The 22608-nt window shown below is 51.7% G+C and overlaps 13 protein-coding genes across 13 annotated transcripts, besides 2 other annotated features; 4 read left to right on the top strand and 9 right to left on the bottom strand.

Annotated features, from left to right (window-relative positions):
- Window positions 1-66: 66 nt before the first annotated feature.
- Window positions 67-335, bottom strand: ACLA_008280 (uncharacterized protein; the record flags this gene model as incomplete). The annotated part of the gene is made up of 2 exons (XM_001273493.1): window positions 67-82; window positions 136-335. The coding sequence occupies 2 exons, from the start codon at window positions 333-335 to the stop codon at window positions 67-69; spliced, it is 216 nt and encodes a 71-aa protein (XP_001273494.1).
- A 1145-nt stretch (window positions 336-1480) lies between these two features.
- On the bottom strand, window positions 1481-3685 carry ACLA_008270 (transcription factor domain-containing protein; the record flags this gene model as incomplete). The annotated part of the gene is made up of 6 exons (XM_001273492.1): window positions 1481-1843; window positions 1896-2244; window positions 2299-2872; window positions 2928-3523; window positions 3587-3620; window positions 3676-3685. 6 exons carry the CDS (start codon window positions 3683-3685, stop codon window positions 1481-1483), a joined length of 1926 nt encoding a protein of 641 aa, XP_001273493.1.
- Window positions 3686-4322: 637 nt separating this feature from the next.
- On the bottom strand, window positions 4323-5405 carry ACLA_008260 (threonine aldolase family protein; the record flags this gene model as incomplete). The annotated part of the gene is made up of 1 exon (XM_001273491.1): window positions 4323-5405. The coding sequence occupies one exon, from the start codon at window positions 5403-5405 to the stop codon at window positions 4323-4325; it is 1083 nt and encodes a 360-aa protein (XP_001273492.1).
- Window positions 5406-6708: 1303 nt separating this feature from the next.
- ACLA_008250 (fungal specific transcription factor domain-containing protein) lies at window positions 6709-7643 on the bottom strand (the record flags this gene model as incomplete). The annotated part of the gene is made up of 4 exons (XM_001273490.1): window positions 6709-6731; window positions 6775-6964; window positions 7009-7046; window positions 7202-7643. 4 exons carry the CDS (start codon window positions 7641-7643, stop codon window positions 6709-6711), a joined length of 693 nt encoding a protein of 230 aa, XP_001273491.1.
- A 927-nt stretch (window positions 7644-8570) lies between these two features.
- ACLA_008240 (GNAT family N-acetyltransferase) lies at window positions 8571-9200 on the top strand (the record flags this gene model as incomplete). Its single annotated transcript, XM_001273489.1, has 1 exon — window positions 8571-9200. The coding sequence occupies one exon, from the start codon at window positions 8571-8573 to the stop codon at window positions 9198-9200; it is 630 nt and encodes a 209-aa protein (XP_001273490.1).
- Window positions 9201-9473: 273 nt separating this feature from the next.
- ACLA_008230 (uncharacterized protein) lies at window positions 9474-10160 on the bottom strand (the record flags this gene model as incomplete). Its single annotated transcript, XM_001273488.1, has 1 exon — window positions 9474-10160. One exon carries the CDS (start codon window positions 10158-10160, stop codon window positions 9474-9476), a length of 687 nt encoding a protein of 228 aa, XP_001273489.1.
- A 225-nt stretch (window positions 10161-10385) lies between these two features.
- ACLA_008220 (acyl-CoA dehydrogenase family protein) lies at window positions 10386-11746 on the top strand (the record flags this gene model as incomplete). The annotated part of the gene is made up of 2 exons (XM_001273487.1): window positions 10386-10686; window positions 10737-11746. The coding sequence occupies 2 exons, from the start codon at window positions 10386-10388 to the stop codon at window positions 11744-11746; spliced, it is 1311 nt and encodes a 436-aa protein (XP_001273488.1).
- A 792-nt stretch (window positions 11747-12538) lies between these two features.
- Window positions 12539-13530, bottom strand: ACLA_008210 (SDR family oxidoreductase; the record flags this gene model as incomplete). Its single annotated transcript, XM_001273486.1, has 4 exons — window positions 12539-12572; window positions 12634-13004; window positions 13090-13403; window positions 13491-13530. The coding sequence occupies 4 exons, from the start codon at window positions 13528-13530 to the stop codon at window positions 12539-12541; spliced, it is 759 nt and encodes a 252-aa protein (XP_001273487.1).
- Window positions 13531-13593: 63 nt separating this feature from the next.
- Window positions 13594-13617: a microsatellite.
- A 9-nt stretch (window positions 13618-13626) lies between these two features.
- Window positions 13627-13660: a microsatellite.
- A 467-nt stretch (window positions 13661-14127) lies between these two features.
- ACLA_008200 (putative cell wall organization protein/glutathione transferase (Gto3)) lies at window positions 14128-15192 on the top strand (the record flags this gene model as incomplete). Its single annotated transcript, XM_001273485.1, has 3 exons — window positions 14128-14224; window positions 14277-15020; window positions 15071-15192. 3 exons carry the CDS (start codon window positions 14128-14130, stop codon window positions 15190-15192), a joined length of 963 nt encoding a protein of 320 aa, XP_001273486.1.
- Window positions 15193-15947: 755 nt separating this feature from the next.
- On the bottom strand, window positions 15948-16752 carry ACLA_008190 (chitin binding domain protein; the record flags this gene model as incomplete). The annotated part of the gene is made up of 2 exons (XM_001273484.1): window positions 15948-16592; window positions 16651-16752. 2 exons carry the CDS (start codon window positions 16750-16752, stop codon window positions 15948-15950), a joined length of 747 nt encoding a protein of 248 aa, XP_001273485.1.
- A 587-nt stretch (window positions 16753-17339) lies between these two features.
- Window positions 17340-18638, bottom strand: ACLA_008180 (F-box protein; the record flags this gene model as incomplete). The annotated part of the gene is made up of 1 exon (XM_001273483.1): window positions 17340-18638. The coding sequence occupies one exon, from the start codon at window positions 18636-18638 to the stop codon at window positions 17340-17342; it is 1299 nt and encodes a 432-aa protein (XP_001273484.1).
- An 858-nt stretch (window positions 18639-19496) lies between these two features.
- On the top strand, window positions 19497-20594 carry ACLA_008170 (sialidase family protein; the record flags this gene model as incomplete). Its single annotated transcript, XM_001273482.1, has 1 exon — window positions 19497-20594. The coding sequence occupies one exon, from the start codon at window positions 19497-19499 to the stop codon at window positions 20592-20594; it is 1098 nt and encodes a 365-aa protein (XP_001273483.1).
- A 381-nt stretch (window positions 20595-20975) lies between these two features.
- On the bottom strand, window positions 20976-22118 carry ACLA_008160 (tyrosinase family protein; the record flags this gene model as incomplete). Its single annotated transcript, XM_001273481.1, has 4 exons — window positions 20976-21627; window positions 21686-21808; window positions 21858-21983; window positions 22036-22118. 4 exons carry the CDS (start codon window positions 22116-22118, stop codon window positions 20976-20978), a joined length of 984 nt encoding a protein of 327 aa, XP_001273482.1.
- Window positions 22119-22608: the final 490 nt, after the last annotated feature.

Here is a 22608-nt window from a genome sequence, read left to right as displayed (position 1 = left end):
CCATGTGAATCCAATTACTCCTCGTTGATATCATGTATTTGGTAGAGATGTAGGGTAACCAACCATTCACCCGCGACTGAATCTATATCAAACCCATTAGTACCTAGGAGCTGGCTGAAAGGAGATTAAACGTACCTTCGTGAGAATCTCTGCCTCCATCCTATATGCGCCCTCGAACTCGACTCCTTGTTCGTCTCGTCTTGGTGCAATCTTATCTTTTGAAAGACGGCTTCCACATGGGCCGGGTCCAGATGGCGTGGATTCGACTCGCGACGAGGCTTGGGGACGCCCAGTCCGTAGCAGTCAGGCCCGAGGAGAGGATATGGGAAGGTCATTGTGGACAGTTTGGAAAGGTATCTGCGGCGACTGACTGGAGTGTAGATAGATGATTGACTGTGTTTGAATGTCGAGGAATAGGCGGATCCTCGACTCTTTATATATAGCTCGGTGGATTTCCTGATCATGGGGACAATATCACAATTCAACACAAGCTACAAACCAATCGTAATGGTTGTGCACAACGCGGTGGAATGCTTTAGTCTGCCAGGCACTTGATGTGGTCTGATTCGGGGGTCATTTAGCTGGCATTCTGGGCCTGGGTCTTTCGCCTCTGCGACAACCTGCATAGAGGCTAGGGAGATCGCCTCGGAATGTATGCGATCATCCCATGTATTCATTCATGCTCATATCCTACTAGTAATAACCCACTGGATTTAATACATGATTCACTACTACCCTTTCTTTTCAGATGACTGTTGTGGTGAGAAAGGGGTGTTTGTTTGTATTTGTATGATAGTGACTTCCTGACTCTTAACAAGGGTGTCCATTGAATGGGTTGTTTGTTCTTTCTACTCCATGGCAAATGAATAACAGAGCCATAGACCGGAGTGCAACCTAACCTTCGTTAGGTATATGACCAATGAATATGTCAAGGTGGAAGCCTAGTATCCAACCCATCTGGATTTCTGCCTACAACGACTTATAACAGTTTCAACCCCCATTGCATACCCTCACTGATCTGGTCGACAGCTTTCACTTCTTCCTTCCTGGGCAAAGATGTCGACTCGACAAGGACTCTCCCGATCCACCTAGAGGTTCTGATTCTGAGTTGACCTACGCGTCCCCAACTATCCTCAAGCTGAAAGGCGCTGACGATGAGAACGTTGCCCGGCATGAGAGAAAGAAGCGGGCACGAGCCTAAGGGAGCAAATGGGTATTATTTCAAGAAATGGCCCATTCCTTTCTGCTCGTTCGCCAGTTGCGATACGACAGAGAATTTGCTAGAATTTGCGTACTGCGTGTTGAGAGAGCAGAGTTCCATGGCCATAATCTTCAACCTCGTCGCCTCCGCATGTAGACTATGGCTCGGTATATACTCGAATGATAGCTGAGTGGTACTGGATATCCATGTTCTTCCCGAGCCCTCAGCCCTTTATCTCCCTTCATACCGATTTGCATGCCTGATGAACAATCATGGAATCTACCCACCAAGCGCCGGCCAGGCCGCATCCACCCCCGTATCAAATCCTAATGACCATGATTCGTCGATGAATGGCCACTGCAGCATTTCTGTCTCAAGATCATGAAACTCCTGGAGCGGTGCCTGATCTCGCACTGTCAATCCACTGGTCCTACCCGGCACCACTGGCTGCTGGACCGTTGCTGTCGTTGCAGCGGTCTCCCGCTGGGAGCGTCGAGGCGGCTCTGGTCGCGGTCGTGAGCCTCGGATATCCCCATACTCATCCAAAGTTCCGGCAATCGCGAGGTGCCCGCCCTCGCGCACGTGGGTTTGAGTATCCCTCGCGAGTTGATAGAATCGGTTCGCTTCTTGGACAGCTCGCCACTACTTCGATTAGCCCTGGCAGCAGCAAATCAATGGCGGGCGAGATACTTACCCAGGTTTGTCCTACCGGCCAGAATTCGCTCAACTGTTCCAAGTATGCCAGGTTGGCTGTTTTCTCCCGTTCAGCCCGCTCCCGACCGCCGGGGTACCGTTGAGGACACACGGTGCCGTACATGTTGATGTGAGCCGCCACAAAGATACTGAAGCCAGAGTATGGGGTAATCACTGGTGCTCCGGAGACTTCCAGTGCGGAAAGGATACTGCCAATGTTCTGTGCCGCCTCGAAAAGCTGCCGGATGGCCTGCGACTCGTCCACGCCATCAGCCTGCTGGAGCTGTTGTAATACGTCGGTGTGGAGTTTGAGGCTAGAGAGGAATTGGTCGCGGTAAAGGAAGAGGATGCTGCCAGTTACTGTCAGCGATGCTCGGGTGTTGATGCCCAAGAGTCACACTTACCTCATAAAGTAAACCAGGTTGATGTACGCAAACAGCTCGCCATACCCAAGGGCCACATGCGCCTGCGCACTGGTCGCTGGGTATCGAACTGTGACATCTTGTAGATACCGCCACTCGTCCAGTTCCTCCTTTAATTTCTGCCAGGCCAGCCGCGGCGAGGACACGTCCGCGGGAATGGTCGATGGCCGGCCCCGCCGACTCTCATTGGCGAAACGCAGGATGCGCACGAATATATCAAAGCCGCGAGTGACAATGGTCAGCCCGTAATCGATGGTCAAGTTGCTCGACAACGGCGAGTGTCTGCTCATATCCGAGGGCATCAGTCGCCGAGGGGACGGCCGGCCAAAATTGAAGTCGTGGTCGCTGATCGGCAGCGGAACCGAGATCTGGCGGAATGACAGCGCGAAATGCTGGCGCGCCCCAGAGCTCAGCTCGCAGTCCTGCGCGAAACAGCACCAGTAGGTGCGGACCAGCTGTTCGTATTGGGTTTGGCAGTCATGGAACTCCTGGGGGTTGTGTTCCATACTGTCGTCGGCCGTCTTGAGGAGGGATTGGATCATGTACGTTGCCATTCCTGGAAGGGATCTCAGTATTGGAGGTCGAATGAGCTTGAGGAGGGTGCGGCTTACCGCTATACATCCACGCCTTGTATGCACGCCCCGACCCCCACTCGTAGAACGTGATCATGACCAGGGACTGCGCGAGATACAATGACGGGGCCTCCAGGGCGCGATGGGCGAGTTGCTTCCGCGCATAGTTGGCGTAAGTCTCGGCTGCGTCGAGTTGGTGGGTGGACATGAACCGCGCACATAGCGACAACAAAGCCGCGACAAAGACGGGGTCCACGGACGAGGGATTTGCAGACAGATCTGCGATCAGAGACGGATAATGCAGGAAGTTGGCCACGGGGAACTTCTTGCGGTAGGTCTCACAGGCCGCAATGATTGTCGATGAGGGTAAAGCCACGATGGGATTCAACCCCGACGTACTCCGTGGAGGTAGAGATGGGGGTTGAGCATCGCGTGACGCATGCGAGGGGGGACTGTTGAGGGTAGTCGTGGGCTCCGATATCACTCTTCGTTGATTTTGTGTTCTCAAGGCGGCTCGTCTTGACTTTCTTGCGGGCGATGAGTAGGTGTCGGTCAACACACAGTCCGAGAGATTTGTCCGTTGGCAGCGACGACAGGGAGATTGTCCTTCGTGGATACATTTCACCTTTGCCCGCCTATACAGTCAGTCGGTATACAATATAATCAGCAGATCGTCACCATCAGCTAACGTGTCTCACAAAGCGACCTGGCCCAGACCCTGCAAGATCGAAGCTATTCCCGATTCCCGAGGCAGATCCCGAGCACGTCAAAAATCAAGGCGACTTACCGACAGCCATCGCAAGACACTGAAAGACGCATTGCCGTTGGCCGAGATATCCGGGTTCAAGAGCAAATCAAATTGGTCCTTCCACCGGTTCCATCGCGCTGATCCCAGGAATAATCTGCTTGATGCTGTTGTTGCAGAGGTGGATTATTATTATTGTTGAACGTCGGGAATAATTGTGCGACAATCTACTCCGTGATTCCTCAGGCATCAATTTTTGTGTGCGAAAAATAACGCCAAGATATTGCCTTGATTGGGTTTAGCGCAGTGGCATGACCCTGGATAGCTTCAGAGTCAAGTTTTTGGGCTCAACATACACTGTACACAGTACGCGTGATGATCATCTGCAGGTCTAATGAGGTCTGTTCACAGAGTAGACAAGGCATCTTTCTCACTTCATTGTATTCATAATTCTTTGTGGTGCATTGGGTATCCCCAATCTTGTATATCAGAGCATGAGATATATATACCTGACACAGTGATATCTCGGGGCAAAAGATGGAAGGAATTGGTTTTTAAAATGATGAATGGATATAAATATGAATGACAGATGACACTACTCTCATAAACTGTTCTGAAATATTAATATTAGGCTCGCTAAGTGCTCGATCTTCGCTAAGGCATAACTGTCATCATAATCATTGCTATTATCATCCATCTCGTTCGGTCCACTGCTGCACCCAGCTGTTGAATTTGTCCACCTGGAGAGCGTCTGTCGCCCACGAGGTCACGATGCGAACGATGGAATTGCCATCATCTCGTTTCTCCCATACGTAGAACCCGAAGCGATCTTGCAATCTCCGCACCAACCGCTCTGGTAGGACAGCAAACACCTGATTTGTCTCGGTCTCTGCTGCGAGAGCATACCCCAGCTTCTCAAAACTAGTAGAGATCTTCTCTGCCATCGTGTTCGCATGTGCGGCTAGGTCAAAGAACAGATTCCCCCGAAACAGCTCCGCAAATTGGATCCCCATAAGCCGAGATTTGGCCAGCAGAGCACCATGTTGCTTGAGATGAAAGACAAACCCGTCCGCTAAATGCTGTTTGACCACAATCGCCTCACCCAGCAGCGCTCCCATCTTGGTCCCGCCAATCCAGAAGATATCCGTGAGATCGACTAGATCCCGCAGCGTCAGATCGTTTCTGGGCGCGCTGAGCGCCACACCCAACCGGGCACCATCAACCAAGATCAGAAGACCAAGTCGTTTGCACACGACTGAGAGAGCAGTCAACTCGGCTTTGGTGTAGATGGTTCCCAGTTCGGTTGCGTTGGAGATATAGACCAGGCGGGGTTTAGCCATATGGGGAAAGAATTGGTTCTGCTGGAAGACTCGTTCCAAGTTGCTGGGGGTCATTTTGCCATTCACACCTGGGACCAGGATCATTTTGTGTCCGGTGGCCTCGATGGCTCCAGCCTCTTTCGAGACAATATGCCCAGACTCGACTGCCATGACGGCCTCGTATGGACGCAGGCAGCTGGCGATAGAGATGAGGTTGGCTGATGTCCCGCTAGGGACGAAGTGGATGGCCACTTCATCGTCTGTGGCGTTGAGCTTCTCTCTGATTAGCCGTCGGGCGTCATTGCTGTATTCATCTGTTCCATAGGATAGTTGCTGCGTCGCATTGGTCCGTAGTAAAGCCTCAAGAAGCAGTGGATGGGCTCCCTCACTGTAGTCATCGATGAAGTTGTAGCGCGGAGGCAACTCCGAGACGCTGACATCGGAAGCTGGCATGGTGAAGAGGGTAGAACAATGATGGACGCGCTAGAAATAGAATAGAAGCTTTAGAAGGGAAGGATATCAGAAGAAAAAAACAGCCAAAAAAAAAAAGCGTGAGTCATTGCGCTCTTATCTGTCTTTTTTTTTTTTCGGTGATATCTCCATCCTCTGATGTTGCTGGAAGAAATTGCTAATGGGCTCGGGAAAGAGCAGTTGGCTATTCCCGAGACCGGGATTGTCGGTTGTTTTTTTCCTGGTTCCAGCACATTAATAATATCATGATTGTTGTGTAGCAGTAAGTATTTTAGTCCAAGACTATTATAATCTGCAAGATAGATTCTAATGCAGTAGCTTGACCGATGTAGAGGAAGCCATGGATTTGACCTCAAGAATAGGATGTTGAGGTTCCATGGAGTAGCTCGCCATCCGAGTACATTGAAGCGCCGCTTCTAAGGAGTCCTGCCAGACCACAATCACTCTGGAGGGTTTCAAATCTATATCCTTCCCTTTCGTTCTCCACTGGTCAGGTCAACTGCTATCATGATTGATCTGGTAACATTGTGCCCCCAAAGGTGTCCGAGCCAGTCCGCATCTTCGAATGCAGTAGTATGTTGCATATGATGTATCCAATGACATGGCAAACCGAGTGTAACCCGAACATAGTCCCGTTGATATCCAATAGCGACTCAAGTAGGTATCAGTATGATGCAAGGAACCACCATATACTTCCTATCAGGCCCATTACCATAAGGTCCTCCAGCTCCTTGATTGTACACCCCAAGGTGGGCGCGGAGATAAGTATCTATCTCACCGCTAACATCATCCACCATTTAACCTGACCCGACTGAGTGTCGTATGAATCGCTGGTGTCCGGAGTCTCATGGGGTATGCATTGTGGGACTAGATAGTCACGGATAGGTTTGCATTCTTGCCTTTGGGAGCGTCGAGTGCATGGGCTTTCACAGGATATGAGATATGGGGTAGGAGTTTATGGTCATGGGAGGCTTGAGAGCCATTCCATAGCGGCGACACATTCCCTCAAGTCACACAATCATCAACCAGGTCCACGTCGCTAGAGAAAGTGATAAAGGAATGCAAGATATTGCAAGTTAAGCGAGTCTGTCCCAGAAGGATAGGTGCCAAGAGCATCCATATAGTCATCTGTGAAATTGAATAAACCGTAGGGAATCACTTAATATGGGGATTCCCCTTGATGCCGAGTTAAGAAGATCCGGACCAGAGTTCTGTAGCACTGGGGTAGCTCCTGGTGCAAATGTGCACGAGCTGATGCGTCGACTGCGGATCAGATAGGGAGATATTATGTGGACACAATCTTACGCACTGTGAAGGTGAGCCAAGCACATCAAGCAAGTGAGTACCGTACATATACGCGCCAGTTTGGCCATCTCGACCGGATAGTGAAGATATTCTGCACTTTGGGTTCCAATGACACAGTCATCTGCGATAGGTTTATCGTCCCTCACATCGTCTGTGCTTAGCATAGTGACATCGCAATCCTTATCTCGAATACGGGGCAGTAGCCCAAGCGCTGCGGCACTTTGTTGATCGCGAATCTATCCTGTTAGCTCTGCCAACCTGAAGGCCAAGTTGCGCCTACATATAGAGCCCACCAGATCTGTCTCCACGCCTTCTCCTCTCAACCCAATTAGAACGGGAGTTTAGACCTGCAAAGTCAGTTATAGCTCCGCAAAATGATTAATCGACATACATCATATGCATCCCTTTTTTCTGTGCCAAGCTAATCGCCATTTCCAGCCAGAACCGGGTGTCGCGTTCTTCGGATGGCCCACCTCGCCAGAAGCTGAGGAGGAACAAGGATTGCAACTTAACCATCTTGTTCGTCTCCCAATCGGCATCATAGATTGCTCTGGCCCGACTATAGAATAACAACTTTGCGCGATACCGTGTCTCAAACTCGGTTCGTGCAAATGCTGCGTCTGTACATAGACTCACTCCGATGAACAGAATGGCCTGTAGCAGGAGAGGAGACAAGTTGCCATTTACGTAGGCCCGATCCAGCTCTGCACGATTAAGTATGGGAAAGCACGGATGAAACCATGCAAAATAGGCTTGGAGTAAGAGTTGAGAAATCTCCGCCGAAGGAAAGGAGAGTGCACCGTCAGATTGCAGCTGCGCCTCCATCTTGAGCTTATAGGCGCGCAGCGACTCATCACGAGAGTTGCTCTGATCCAAGTCTGCTGGGATGAGATAGTGTAGCCGTCTTCCTTCCATCCCTGGTGCGATACCTTTATCTGGCGAACGGTGGCCTTCATCAACCACAGCAGTCAATGAACTGGATTCTCCGAAAAAGACCGTATGTTCAGGGGTATTCAAGCTCGCGAGGTCATTCGCATGGAATAACGTAACACTTTTGTGTCGTAAGGAGCTATTTAGCGGTTTAGACTGGGTAGAAGGTGTTTCTGGAGAGCATTGTATTACTGAAGGTGGTGTGCTCTGAGTGGTTGGTGTCCCGGTCTGTTGCGCTTTCTTACGTGGATACCCACGTTGCGTCAGTACGTAGACATATCCGAATAGAGACTGTACGAGAAAATACATACTTCCCCCGTCTAGAAACCCCAACCTCACAAGGCACGCTCATCGACCGGCATTTATGGCACGGGCTCATTTCCACTACGTTGCAGCGTATCCGACGGCGATTGCAGTGGAGACAGGCGTGTTTGGCCCGAGCCCGAAAACGAGGCGAAGGCTCTACTTCAGGCATGATGCCTTCACGATGGCAAGCAATGTGTCTGGTATGGGGGACTGTCGAGACAGATGGCAGAAGATGCATGTTGTGTCGAGTTGGCTTCTTCGGCTACTCATGTCTTGGCAGCGGTTATATGGTCAGTAGGTCAGTCTACATGACTGACTGAGAGCAGCATCAACAGTGCAGAAGGAGTGTCTCAGATTTGTCATTCAAATTGCCTTGTATTAATTGCCAGAACAAAGACGATTCAGTACTCCGTAGTTATCTTGAGTCATCAGTATTCACTACTGCTCGCCTTGTGAGCATAAGACGGACCATGATAGACTCAGCGCTTGTCCCAATTTGGATCCCGCATATTCAGTATAAAAACTCTGCTTTTCGTGTCAGCATGGCTCTTGATGCTTCCTCAGACTCATCTTTTCATTATATTCTAGGTATCTCAATCAGACACCATGGACATTTCCACTGCCTCCATGTCAACACCTCTACTTGAGCTTGTCCGCCTCAACAAGGAACATGTTCCTGGGTACTTTGAGGTCTGGAAGGACCCATTCGCAACACGATGGAGCAGTCACGGCCCCTGTCACACTCTAGCAGATGCTGAGCAATGGATGTCTGAGCTACTACAAGATGTGAACCCCAAAGGGGAAAACTACGCCGTCATCCTCCGCAGCGATCTCGACGACAGTGTCCTCGGCAGTCTAAAACAAAAAAGACAGGACATGCATCTGTCTGCCGACTTTATTACCCCAGGAGCTTTCTTGGGATGGATCGGCACCTGGAAGTCAGACCCGGTGCCTGAAGTTGGGTTCATCCTTCATCGGGAGGCATGGGGCCTCGGTTTCGCCACGGAAGCCCTCACCGCGTTCGTGGATCTGTTCTGGAGAGTCAGGCCCGAATTTTCCATTCTAGAAGCATGGTGTGACACAGAGAATGAGGCTTCGGCCAAGGTGTTGAGGAAGTGCGGGTTTGACTTGGTTGAGACTGCTTATGGGGATTATTCCTTGTCGTGGATGACACCTCCTCTGAGAAATAGCATGCGGTTTCAGGCAACACGAGAAGTCATCACGGATTCGAAGTGAAGCGTCAATTTGATTTGAAGCGTTCAATAGCATGTTATGATTTCCCATCAGCTCCTCTATTCATCTACTGCTATACCCAACCCAGCGGAGATAGCTTCATTGTGCTCCCCCACCTTTAGCACAGCTCCCATCTGCGCTTCGAAACCGTTCGGTCCCGTTCCTGGAGGGAATAATGCTGGTACGCTTCCTGCTGGGGTTTGTACCTGCGTCAATCGTTGCCTGGCCTTCAACTGCGGATGATTCCACACACCCTGCATGTTATTCATACTAGCATTAGCAATTCCAGCCGTATCCAAACTTTTTCAATACCTCTTCCGCTGAGTACTGAGCAAGTTTCCCACAGATAATTTCCTTAAGCGCGACCCGAATCTTGGGTCGCAGCGTGTTGTTACAGAAACACTCATCAATCGTCAGTCCAGACTCCTCCAACACTATCTTGCAAAAGTTCGCCCACTCCTGCTCATTCTGGATCCCCAGCATCACTATCCCCTGTTTCGCCTCGAACGGTCCACATGGATAGATTGCAGCATGTGATGCTCCTGCAGGCTTGGGGCCTCCCTGACCCTCAAAGGCATAGTACAAGAGGAATCCCATCCACTCCACCATACACTCCAGCATTGAGATATCGATACTCCACCCACGACGAGCGGGGTCTTTTTCCCGCTCGAACAGCGCAGCCAGGATACTTGAGTAGGCGTAGCTTTCGGCGCAGATATCGCCGACCCCGGGACGCTCAATTTTGATGACTCGGGCGCCCAGATCGGCCAGTTGACGTGTGCAAAAGGGAGCTGCAATGGCCTGCTCCAGACCGACAACGGTGACACCGGACAGAGGGCCCTTCTTCGTGCTGTTATTGTCGCTGTTGTTGAGGTTGGGATTTGTCCTGGTGGTCGAATAGATGCGACAAATGGTCGACCAGTGACGGGACAAAGCCCAAACCAAACGTCGAGACAGAGCCATTTTCTACCCAGAACCCCTGGTCTCTCTGGCGAGCAAGAAAGACGGTGTCTCCATGCCTTGAAATAATTGCTTCGTTTGCTCTTTGGGAGATCTCCTCTACTGCGGGGTCCGCGGTTTCTTGCCGGTTAACGGTTAGTTAGCGGTTATATGCCCCCCCCCCTTCCATCATAAATACTCTCAATCAATCCCGGACATTCCTCAAATGGTTGGCTAAGATAAATCAACATGTCGAATTTTGCAGCACGAACGGTGCGATGTAGAATCGCCTCTTTTCGACCACGATGGGCATGTGATCGATTGCGCTTCTCCACCTCCACGCGTCGGCCATTGATGGACCTCGCCGGCTTCAGCGAAGAGCAACTCATGGTCCGCGAGGCCATCTCAGCCATTACAGCCAAATTCCCAAACACGTACTGGCAGGAGTGCGATCAAAATGAGCGCGATCCGAAAGAGTTCCATGCCGCATTAGCCAAGGATGGATGGCTCGGAATCGCCTTGTCGGAGGAACTGGGAGGTGCAGGACTGGGTGAGACCTCGTCGGTATCGAATGCAAGCCAAACAACTGATTGGAGAAAGGCGTCTCCGAAGCGACAATGATGATGCAAACCATCACTCAATCCGGAGCTGGGATGGCTGGTGCGCAGGCAATTCACGCAAACGTGTATGCCACCCAACCGCTGGCCCGGTTTGGCACCAAAGCCCAACTGGAAGAGACAATCCCCAAGATTATCAACGGGACCTGGCGGACCTGCTTCGGTGTCACCGAGCCCAACACTGGCTTGGAGACTCTGAAGCTGAAAACCTCTGCCACCAAAACTGCCGCTGGTGATGCGTACTCCGTTACGGGGCAAAAGATCTGGATCACCTGCGCGCAGGTTGCATCAAAAATGATACTGTTGGCCCGCACGACTCCCATCGAGGAAGTCAAGAAATCTACACAGGGGCTATCAATGTTCTGTATTGACCTGAACCGAAGCACATCCGGCCTTGACATGCGCAGAATCAAGAAGATGGGTGGTCGTGCCGTGGACGCGAACGAGGTCTTCTTCGACAACTACCAGATTCCGGCAAGCACGCTTGTAGGGCAGGAAAACGAAGGGTTCGGAATTATCCTCCATGGAATGAATGCAGAACGGTGTCTGCTCGCCGGTGAAGCTCTAGGCCTGGGTTATGCAGCGCTCGAACGCGCAGCACAATATGCCAACGATCGGGTGGTGTTCGGTCGTCCCATCGGACAGAACCAGGGCATTGCGCATCCGCTGGCGGATGCTTATATGAAGTTGGAAGCGGCCAAGTTGGCGACATATCACGCGGCAAAACTGTACGATGCCTCTCAAACGGATAGCTCTATTCCCTTCCATTCGGTCGGGGTCGCCTGCAACAGTGCCAAATACCTTGCAGCTGAAGCCGCGTTCACCGCGTGTGAGCGTGCGGTTCTGACACATGGAGGCATGGGATATGCCATGGAATATGACGTGGAGAGATACTTGAGAGAGTGTCTAGTCCCACGGATTGCACCAGTCAGTCGAGAGATGATATTGAATTATATTAGTGAGAAGGTACTGCAGTTACCCCGGAGCTACTGAGTCGAATACCACCAAAGATTCCATACTACTGGCTAGTGGAATTAGTTGTCTTCGCTATTGTGACGCCCATTGTAATATATGAACCTCTAATTGTCATTCCTGACCTTCACTGCTCCAAAAGTCCAGGGCCCACGATATCCCGCCAAACCAAGGGTTGCTTCCCAAGGTTCCCCTGCCTGAAGATACAGTAACCAGCGAAAAGAAACTCTTGTCGAACGTTTCACCCAGTGTCGAAGGCAGTCTTTGACTTGTCCAAGAGAGAATCTAGTGCCTAGCACGCGCTTGGTATTCCGATCGTTGCGATCCTTGTATGGGCAGGTGTATAGCCGCTTGAAGAGATTTGCTTTCTCCTGGTTTGCCATACCTGCAGTCCCTGCATCGTACCCTGGGTAGCCTCAAGCATTCTATCCACCCGGACGACGTGCACCGAGGGAGTGGTGTCCTTGATAAAGTTGTCGTATCGCTCAATATCCTGCAGTGTTTCGTCCCCACCCGCTTCACGTTAACATGTCCGCAAAAAAACTGTGATGATGCTGACCGTCTTCGGAGTTAGTAGATCGCTCGAGACTGGAATTCCAGGACTTTAGAATAGAGATGTACTGTATGTATAGATGGACTATATTCTCTTCAAGCAGTCTCGCCACATCGGAAGGTGCTCTGCACCTAATGCTTCTAAAATGGGTTGCATTTCGTCTTTCATCTACTTATTACCCAATCATGCTGCTTATATCGCATGAAAATCTTCTAATGGCTGTATATACTGACAGTCATGTATCGATCTCTTCTAGTAGTCTACTGGAAAGCTTCCAGCGCTTGGTCGTTCCATCTGGTTCCCGTCAGTTCCGCGTAGCGTACAAGGTTGTGGAGAGAATCGGGGTAACACTTACGATAGGAACTTGCCAGTCAATGAGTTCGGAGCATCAATCACCACTCGGGCCATGACATGACCGGGCTGTTCGGGTTTTAGCAATTCCCCATGCTTGTGGACCGTAGTGAATATCGCATGGAATTGAGGGTCCAGAGTGGTAGCGTGATCTTCGCGTATCTCTCGCTGCATTTCGGTGTCGACCAAGCCCGGCTCAATCGACACGAACGTCACGTCGGGCTCCTCTTCCCCAAGACTCCGAGCCAGATGGTTCATGGCCGCCTTGCTTGCGCCATACAGACCCCATCCCCTGAAGGCCGAGACGGAAGCCCCAGACGAGGTGAAGACGATCCGGCCCTTGGATTCGCGAAGGGCAGGAAGTCCGGCTTTCACCTGTAGCAATATGAGCGTTAATGGCCATTGACCAATAGTCCTCTCCCTCAAGAACTCCCCAATGGAATCCGTGTGATCAACTTACAAAAGCCACCACGCTGAAAAAATTGACATCGAATCCTTGCTGCCATTGTTCCGGATCGGCCTCGGCGATCTTGCCCACTTGGCCTAGCACGCCGTGGTTGAGAACCAATCCATCCAGACGACCGAACGACTTCAAGGCCAGATCGACGGCCTTCTGACCGAGAGAGAAATCCGCGAGATCGCCATTGAGCACCTCGACCTGCTTGGTGTACTGGTCTTTCAGCTTCTGAAGGGGCTCGACGCTACGGGCGATCACAATGACGTTGTGGGATTGAGGCGCGGTGAGGAGAAATTTAGCGATTGCGAGCCCGATACCTGTACCGTGGGTAGGATGCGTTAGCTAGCTTTCAGGGGTCTAGGTTGAGATGTCGACGTAAGCGAGGGATTGAATTGACTTCCTACCTCTCGAGGCACCGGTGACAATGAAAGTCTTGGGTGACATATTAACTAACTAGAACGAAGTGTGACCTAAGAGGATATCCTTAAACAGTATGGAATTGTGTGGGAGGAATTGGAGGAATTGGAGGAACTGGTTGATACTAGTAGTAGTCCTACTAGTAGTAGTACTACTACAGAGGATTGGCTGCTATTAGTCATCAGATTGTCTTTCTTATAGTGGAGGTAGAGGAGATAGTATTATTCTATTAATATTCACAGGTCTATGCCTCTGTGGTCTCTAGGAGTAGGAGGATATCTTCAAATTAAGGACCTCAATGGGTCTTATAGAACTCTCTCCCAGTAACCCCGGTATAGATCATTTCTAGGTTCTGCTGTTAACCACTATACTCCCGAGGGCTCCTATCGAACTTCTTCCTACGCACACTTGTAGTCGTCAGAGGTCAAATGGGCAAAGACCATTCCAACAGAGTGAGCTCATCTCCCAACAGCGCCATCATGAAGACATACCATACCGGCTCTGACGTCAACCCAATCCCATCAACCTCTTCAACACACCTGAGACTTCTTCACCTTTCAATCCAACTCGAAAGAATACACCACGGGTTTAAGCAGCGTGTTCACCGTACTGACCGCAGTCATAATGATCCATCAAGTAGGAACAAGCGATGGATGGCATGGCATCATCGCCCACGAGGGGCCCTTCACCCCGGTCGCTGGCCGTTATCACCTCTACATCGGTGTGTTGACCTCTTGTCTTGCTGAGAAGCGTTGCCAGACTCACGATCCCAGGTCTTTTCTGTCCCTTTTCCCATCGAGTGGACCTTGTGCGCCACCTCTGCGGCCTGGTCGATATCATCCCCGTGTCCATCGTAAGACCATGGCCAAAGGTGGCTGGGAAGGGCCTGAAATTCCCCGAAACCGATGAGGAATACCCGGGTGCGACTGTCGATCCGCTCTTCGGCACGGAGTTTGTGCAAGACCTCTACTTCAAGGCTGATACTAACTACAAGGGCTCGTGGTCAACACCGGTGCTGTGGGATAAGTGGACAGACTCCGTCGTGAGCAATGAATCAGCAGAGATGCTGCGCTGGTTGCCCAACGCCTTTGATTCGATCCTGCCCGCGACGCAGAAAAGGGCAGATCTTTATCCCATTGCGGTTCGATCCGCTATCGACGAAACGACCGTCTGGATGCAGCCAGAGCTCAACGGGGGGGTTTACAAGGCCGGGGCAGCAAATCCGCAGGAGGCTTACAACCAGGCAGTGGCAGTAGTCTTCCGAGCACTCAATAAGCTGGAGAAACTGCTGGGTAAGAATGGCGGTCCGTTCATCCTCGGAGACCAGCTCACCGAGCTCGATCTGAGGGCTTACACGACCTTGATCCGGTTCGATCCTATCTACGTCCAACACTGCAAGTGCAACCTGGGGATGATCCGACATGACTATCCACACATCCATAACTGGCTGAAGAATCTGTACTGGAATGTGCCCGGTTTCCAGGAAACGACAGACTTCATGCACATCAAGGAGAGCTGTGAGTACGGCCTGAGGAGGTTTGAGAGCAGCGCCGACTGACTCGAGTAGATACCAAAAATGAACCCGATGTCAATCCAAAGGGGATCACTCCCATGGGACCCATCCCTAATATTGAAAGAGCTGTGACCGAGAACTGGGATGAGCTGCGTGTTGGTTTCATCGGCGTCTAGCCTCTGAGTAATTTCTGTGGACTCGTACCATAGACATAACAAAGATCGGTAGGATGCCACAGTTACCTTAATGCTCATGGGAAGCATGATTCGCCGATAACAGATAGAAGAGGAAAGAAAGATTTACCCAACGCCTCCGTTCAACAAGTCTATATCGAATCCGTAGGTGACTTCCAGTGGGCGGACTATAGACAGAAACGTTGGGTTCGTGATATTAGATGCCAGATCCTGTTTCGCGAGGAGTCGCCAAGACAGCTCTTTGGCCGATTTATTGATGCGTCGGATCTAGTCGCCTAGCCGGACGAGGAAGACTACGGTACGGCTGTACATGGTGAGTATATGCCACCTCGTGGTTATCTGGCACCGTAAGATCCATATGCCGAGTCGTATGCCGACTACCTGGCTCAACTCGGCCGAGCTTGAATCCCTCCTCTCTCAATCAATAGCTTCGAATAATCGAATCGGATGTCCATGGACGGGCCGAATCAACTCGGGCTGTAGGCTTAGGACGAGGTTATGATACTTGTAGGCTATGAACAGATTGACCCAGTGTCAACGCAATGAGGGGGAATAATCCTATCGTATTCTCATCGAGACCCAAGAATTTACATGAAAACAGTCTACCTAAAAAATCTCTCATTAAACCCGCAGCGGCTGTCCAGAGACACCTCCGGCCACTGCTGAACATCTATCACACATCACTCAAAGGCCTTCCCTTCCTATCGCTTTCCTATCTTTTGGACGGTACGAATCCCTTAGGAAATAGAGATATCGGCACAAGAGAGGTAGATCTGGGGAGTCTGGAAGGAGTTCCACTTCCAAGACAGGAGGGTGTGGTTGGAGACATAGTTGGGAAGCTTCACCTTCTTGGTGACGGTGTAACCTCCGGCAATGGTGGTCTTGCACGAGTTCAACGCAGCGTTGTCCACGCCCTTGCACTTGGCGCCGTCGAATGCGTCGCAGGTGAACCAATCGTTACGCCAGCAGGGCTCACCCTGCTTGCAATCCGGGCTGTAGCTGCACTTCTGCCCGTTGACGTCGGTGCAAGGCAGAATGCCCTTCTCAAAGCAGTCCTCCGCAGCCTGCTTCTCCGCCTCGGTGGGCATGTAGGATGGATCGAGGAACTTGCTGACCAGCTTCTGGTCCTGGCAGATCCGGTAGGTGAACATGCCACCATGGTCACCGTTGTGGTCGACACACCACTGGACCTCGATCTCCTGGCCGGCCTTGAAGGCGGAGACGGGCTTGCTGCCCCAGTTCTTGGTGGGCTGGTTGTAGTCGATGCTGTCGCGGGCGTTGTAGCCACAGGGGCCGCTGCGGCCGACCTTGGCGGAATCGAGCGAGGGCCAAGCCTGAACGGGCTCGAGGATCGCGCACTCGGGGCAAGTATCCACTCCGGCCTGATCTATGTCAGTGGATCTGCCCCGATACTTCGGACAAAAAAAAGGGCATACATACCTCGTGGCCGAGTCTGGTGCGGCTGGTGGGTATATACATGTATCCGTGGCCAGCGACGCAGGTCGCCAGAGCGAAAGCAACGAGGGTAGCGAAGGGCTTCATGTTGGTTGCAGTAGAGAAGTGAGGTCGGACAGGGGAAGGTCAGTGGCTGGATGTCTTTGGAATGCGCTGGTGATAGGGGGATGAGATTCCAATGTCGCTGAGGATTCTTCACATCTTTTATACACTATTGGGAGTGAGATCGACATCCAAGATGCGAAACATATTCTCCGAGACCCGATGCGGCGTTGACAAGGAACGGATGTCGATGCCAACGTGAATGGTTACTGAGAAGCGGCAGTGCGACGAAGTCTGCAAAGATCGGCAGTTCAGGGACACAAAACCTGAACGATGAAACAGAGCCGGTCCTAATGTCCGGATAGCCATCGCCGATCCCGTTGTCTCGCAGCCCTAAAGCCACATCCCTTGGCACCTCCGCATCCATCACTGGCCTGGCGGGTTGGCGATGCAGATCAATTTGTGCAATGTCCGGTATCTCTCCGATCTCGAGAGGGTGGCCAAGCTGATTGGCGCAATACTTCTTCACGGGTTCTGCCTCAGACGCTGAAAAAACTTCATTTTGTCATAATGCATTGGTAGTGATAATGCATCCATGTCGCTTGTGCCGGCATGCATTGTGGCTGCCATGCTCACGGTACGTCAACGCAATGCCGCACACTCTCGCAGTTGACGCTGCTTCTGCGGGCCAATCCCATGGCCAAATCACCAAACCTGCGGAACTTGAACTCTACGCATTCGAGGCAGGTGTGAGGAGGAGTCTGCTGCCGTCCAAGGCGCACGAGCGCAATGAAGTCGGTCATCCACCGGTCGTTGGGCTCGCGGTCACTACCCAGATCGATCTCCAGATGACGCAAACACGGTGCTGCGATCCTATTATAGATCGAAATGGGCGATTGCCAGCCGCTAGCATCCGCTTTGTAGAGGGTGATGTGCAGCGCCTGAAGACTCGGAAAATTCGAGAAGTCCGGGATCTCCCTTCCGTGAGGTGGGATCGATCCTAAACTCACCTTTTGCAAAGTTTCTTGGTGGATTGACAGCAGGTGCTGGATGTTTGTAGCCCTATACTGGCCATCATACGGACCGTAGCAGAGTGATGTGAGACTGACTTCCTGGAGACGGGCTGGCCGGAGAAACAGGCACTCTGTCACATCAATCGATGTCTTTGGGTCTTGGAGATCAAGGCAGGTCAACCCAGATGAGCGTTGTCTATCCGGCTGGAGAAGGCGCGAAAGCTCCTTTGCCGTGATGGAAGCGCTGTCATCATGCACGAAGTCGGTATAGAGTCTTCCATCTCGGCTCCATCCCCATCGGTAGGTGGCAAGCTTTCGCAATGTCGGGATGGTCTCCAAGATGTCAAATAACATGTTCAGGGAAGGGGCAGCTCCATAACCGAAGAACTCCAGTTGCTCCAGTTTCATTTTCGTCATTCTCTCCAGGAACGGGAGGCATGAATCTTTCAGGTCCAGATGCAGCGACAACTGTCGTATACACGGAAGCAGATCTACGATGCGAAAGATGTCCTCCGAGCAGGCGATATCGTCCACGGTGATGCTCAAAGCCTGTGCGTAGGACCGAAGATGCGGTCTCTCTTGCAACGTAACGAGGAGTTTCGAAAGGCGCGGTTTGTCTGTCTCCCACCACTTGATGATGCGGGAATTGCGGTCTTTCAGCAACAAGGTACGATACAGCATCCTCTCTATGATATCATGCCATCGTCGACAGACTCTGGTCAACGGAGACCACTGGTATACTTTAAGTTCATGGGGAGATTCTTCTGCCTCGAGAAGGGAGAAGATGAGGATCAGCAGCTCGTTGGGCAGATGCACAAAGTAGTCCTTGGGAGGACTGGTATAGTTCTCGGCAGAACGGGTAGGAGGAATCGTGATGATTCTCTGTACGGGGGGGATAAGCAGTGTTTTCAAGGACATGGTAGCTAAAGTCCTGCGTGGTGGGTTTGAAGCAGTATTGGCGACAAATTCACCATTATATATACAGAGAGTCCACCGGATCGGAATCATAACCGCGTCAAGTCCACTTGACAGTCGACTTGACGGCTCTACCAAACAGAGAGAGACAGACAATCATGGGACCCAGAGACGAAATGGCCGTTTTCGATAATCTTAACAAGCTTCAACTGGCAAACAAACATGTTTCTCCGCGCAACTGCAACCGTGTCTATCACAAGGGCAAGGGACTTCGCCCCCGGTAGAAATTTGGTTGACGAGATTGAGCCTATGGTCCATGACTGCGGGGGCAAAGCTTCTAATGGTCACATAGACTCATTGACTTTTCACTAGATGCTTCCCTTGCTTTGAGACGTTGAAGCTCCGTGGAGGGTTCGTCCATTTCCTCCCACATCCGCCAGTAACTACTGAAATTCAACCAGCAAGGACACTAATAATTATATTCCATCTGCGAGGTGAGCTCCCCCGCATTTTGCACGACTTTACCAACGGCCACTACTAAGATTTGCTTTGGAGGCGCCCAATAAATGTGGCCCAAAGACGCCATTCGGGGTTTGGTGGGCCTCAGGCTGTCAGGCTGTCAGGCAGCCGCATTCAGGCCGTGCCGGGGCAGGAATAACTATCACCCGATTCTAGCTGACCAATCAGATGGTGTCTGATGGATGCCTGACGTCATTGGCCTGAGGCATCCACCACGCAGCTCCAGCTGCATTTCGTGTCACTTTAAGAAGCCTTTTGGATCCAGGGGAGTCCCTGTCTTGAGGAATTAAACTACTCTTGATATTCTTACATTCTTACCACTCTGTCGAGACAAGTATAGCCATGCCAGGGCATTTGGGCCAGAAAATCCTCAAGACGTTCGGTCTGGACGACCACGGCCACCACGACCAGTATAACCCCCCCAGTCACGGTGTCCAATTACAAGGAAATCGACTCATCAATAACGACGAGCGTATCCTCTCCTCCCAATCCTCCGGTACATATCCTCGTCTCGCGCGCCTCTCCGACGGCTCCATCCTCTCTGCCTTCACCCGTTTCGAGGGACCGACCCGCGTTCTGACGGTCGCAAAGAGTACCGATGGAGGTTACACATTCCAAGACTGTGGCGAGGTGACACGCAGCCAGGGCGACTGCGACAATCTTTTCATCCTCGAGGTCGCCCCATCGGTCATCCTCGGCGCCTTCCGCAACCACGATCTCGGTCCCAACGGGCCCACACACTTCCGCATCACGGTTTGCCGGTCCATGGACGGCGGGCATACATGGCAGTACGCCGCGCAGGCGGTCGAAAAGTCTCCCCCAAACGGCATCTGGGAGCCCTTCATGCGGATCGGCCGCCAGGGTGAGGTGCAGCTGTACTACTCGCAGGAGTACGCCCACGACAACCAGTGCACGATGCTGGTGCGGTCTTTTGATCAAGGCTCGAGCTGGTCGCAGCCGGAGTGTCTGGAGGGGATCAACGACCGCATCCGCGATGGGATGATCGGGATTGCGCCGACGGTCGACAACGGCCGCGAGGCCCTGGTCATGGTCTTCGAGACGACGCGGTACGGCACGTTCAACCTGGAGGCGCTGATCTCGTACGATGACGGTCGGAGCTGGGGATACCGGCATGAGGTGTATGTGCCCCCGCGGGGGCATAATGCAGGTGCGCCGCAGATTGCGTCTTTTGCGGATGGCTCGCTGGCGGCCATCTTCATGACGGATGAGGACGAGCGGCACGTCCAGTGGACCGAGAATGCGTGTATTAAGATGGTCTTTGCGGGCCCGCCGCAGGAGGGGCGGATCTACTGGACGCGCCCGACGGTGATCTGTCCTCATTCAAGCCACTGGCCGGGTGTGTTGGCCTTGGACCACCATACGCTACTAGCAGTGTATGAGTGCGGAGGACCAAAGGGGCGGACTGTCACCTTACAGTAATTAGATCATTGGCTAGAGATGTGCTACATCTGCATTCTACATAGATTTGGATATATCTTCATTTAGAACAAGATATCTAGACTGTATCCATGGACACATTCTTGGAATCTTACTACTCACAATGGGGGCATATTGCTCGGAACCATTTATATATCGCGTAAGTCACAATAGATACAATCGCACCTTGCGCATGCATCAAACAATCATAACAGTCTGTACTTCACCTTAAGCACTTTCACATGATTTATATCCATGTTGGTCGAACTATCGACATGCAAGCGCTATCTAAGCGCAGTTTTTATAAATTGATGCTTCTGCTACTTCTCGCGGATCATTTGAGGGCGATCCAGGAAAAGTAAGACCACCCGCATCGAATGGCCTCTATTCATAACCATAACAATAACTATACGCCTCTGGATCCATCAATTCGCGCAGCGGCTTGCTTTTCCCCAACGTCCCAAATTCAAAAACCGTGTCCAGGGTAATTTCAGGCGTGGTGGGCTCATTATAAAAACTCATGGTTCCATTGATAGCCCACCGCTGCTTGCCTCCGTCCTGGGCTTGCCATATGGCCCACACCCGATCGAGCATCGCATGGTGCAGCATGAAGACGGGATCCTGGGGCGACGAGAAGAAATCAGCCATCGTCAGCCCAACGGCCCGGTGGCCAGCTGGGTGAAGACCAAGTGTCTCCTCGCGCTTGACTGGGTCCATGTAGTAATCGTTGCGCTCCTGGTAGGCGATGATGTCCGGAGAGGCGAGGAGCTGCGCGACTGCGTCTGCGTTGCTGTAGACGCTGGTCATGGTGGAGTTGAGTCGCCGGCGCAGACAGTGGGGCGTGTAGTCGAATTTGTTGGCGGGCCGTCCGTAGGAGACGCCGCTACCGTCGGAGAAATGGGTCTGCATGGAGACGAAGGGGCCGTTGGTCACGCAGTAGTTGGCGTTCGGGTCGCCATCGCCAGAGAAGGAGGTAGGCGAACCGTCGAACAGCGGGCTGCTGGCCAGATCAGGGTAGAGGGACCAGTTCCAGTAGCTGTCTATCTGTTAGATCATTCGCTCCTAGACCATCATGAAGATCGGGAATAGCATACGGTACGGCTCCTCGATATCCACATTCGTCTCGGAGGGCTTGCTCCCACAACCAGAGGAACTCACGGTGCCAGCCTACTAGAGCGCCGTTGGTGTGAATCTGCGTGGCGTAGTTGACATGCGTACTAGACCATTAGCATAAAGACCCCATCACATCTCGAAGACAATCCCTACGCGGTAAAATCGTCCATGCGATGCCGCACGGCTGGATATTCCTCCGAGGACAAGTGCGGCGGTCTCTGTTGCATGCATTTGATCGCGTTGATATAGTCGAGACGCTCGTGTCGAGAAAGTGAGCCCCTAAAAATGAATTAGATTGTTTTAGCAGTGCTGTCAGGGGAAAAGTATGTACCATTCTCGCCGGATGGACTTGGTCTGCGGTGTGCATTCCGCAGCATAGACCGGCAACAGCCATAACAATGCTAGGAAAATCATCATGGCTCACAGCGATTTTGGTCCCAAAGAATAGAAGGGGCAGCAGATGCTGCAGTAGATATACTGTCCTTCATAATACACTGCAAAAAAAAAAAAGGCCAAGCTTCATTGTGTGGGGAGATGCGTTAATCCGGATGCATCCATCCCCTGCAGCTCAGAGCCTCAGGTGGCATCGCACAGTGACATATCACATGTGCATGGAATCATGGCCGATGGCCATTGAAGGGTTCCTTGCATCCAGTTTTACCGATCGATTGAGTTAAGAGTACTGTCTCTGAGGGCGAGGGAATCGACAAGTGATGCATCACAGTACATTCATGTCGGCAACCTTACATAACGCTTAGTGCTTGTTGAATAATGCACTTGAATAGTGAAGCAACTACTTCAAGGGAGTCGGTATGGACTCCATGTTAAGCAGAAAGACAGTAGAAAAGATGGTAAAGAGGGAGAAGGAGCCCCATCGCCAGTCCTACCTTGAAATGTGTATGCA

This window comes from Aspergillus clavatus, genomic scaffold (genome assembly GCF_000002715.2).
Source record: "Aspergillus clavatus NRRL 1 1099423829797 genomic scaffold, whole genome shotgun sequence".
NCBI lineage: Eukaryota > Fungi > Ascomycota > Eurotiomycetes > Eurotiales > Aspergillaceae > Aspergillus > Aspergillus clavatus.
This window is presented reverse-complemented; position numbering and strand designations above follow the sequence as displayed.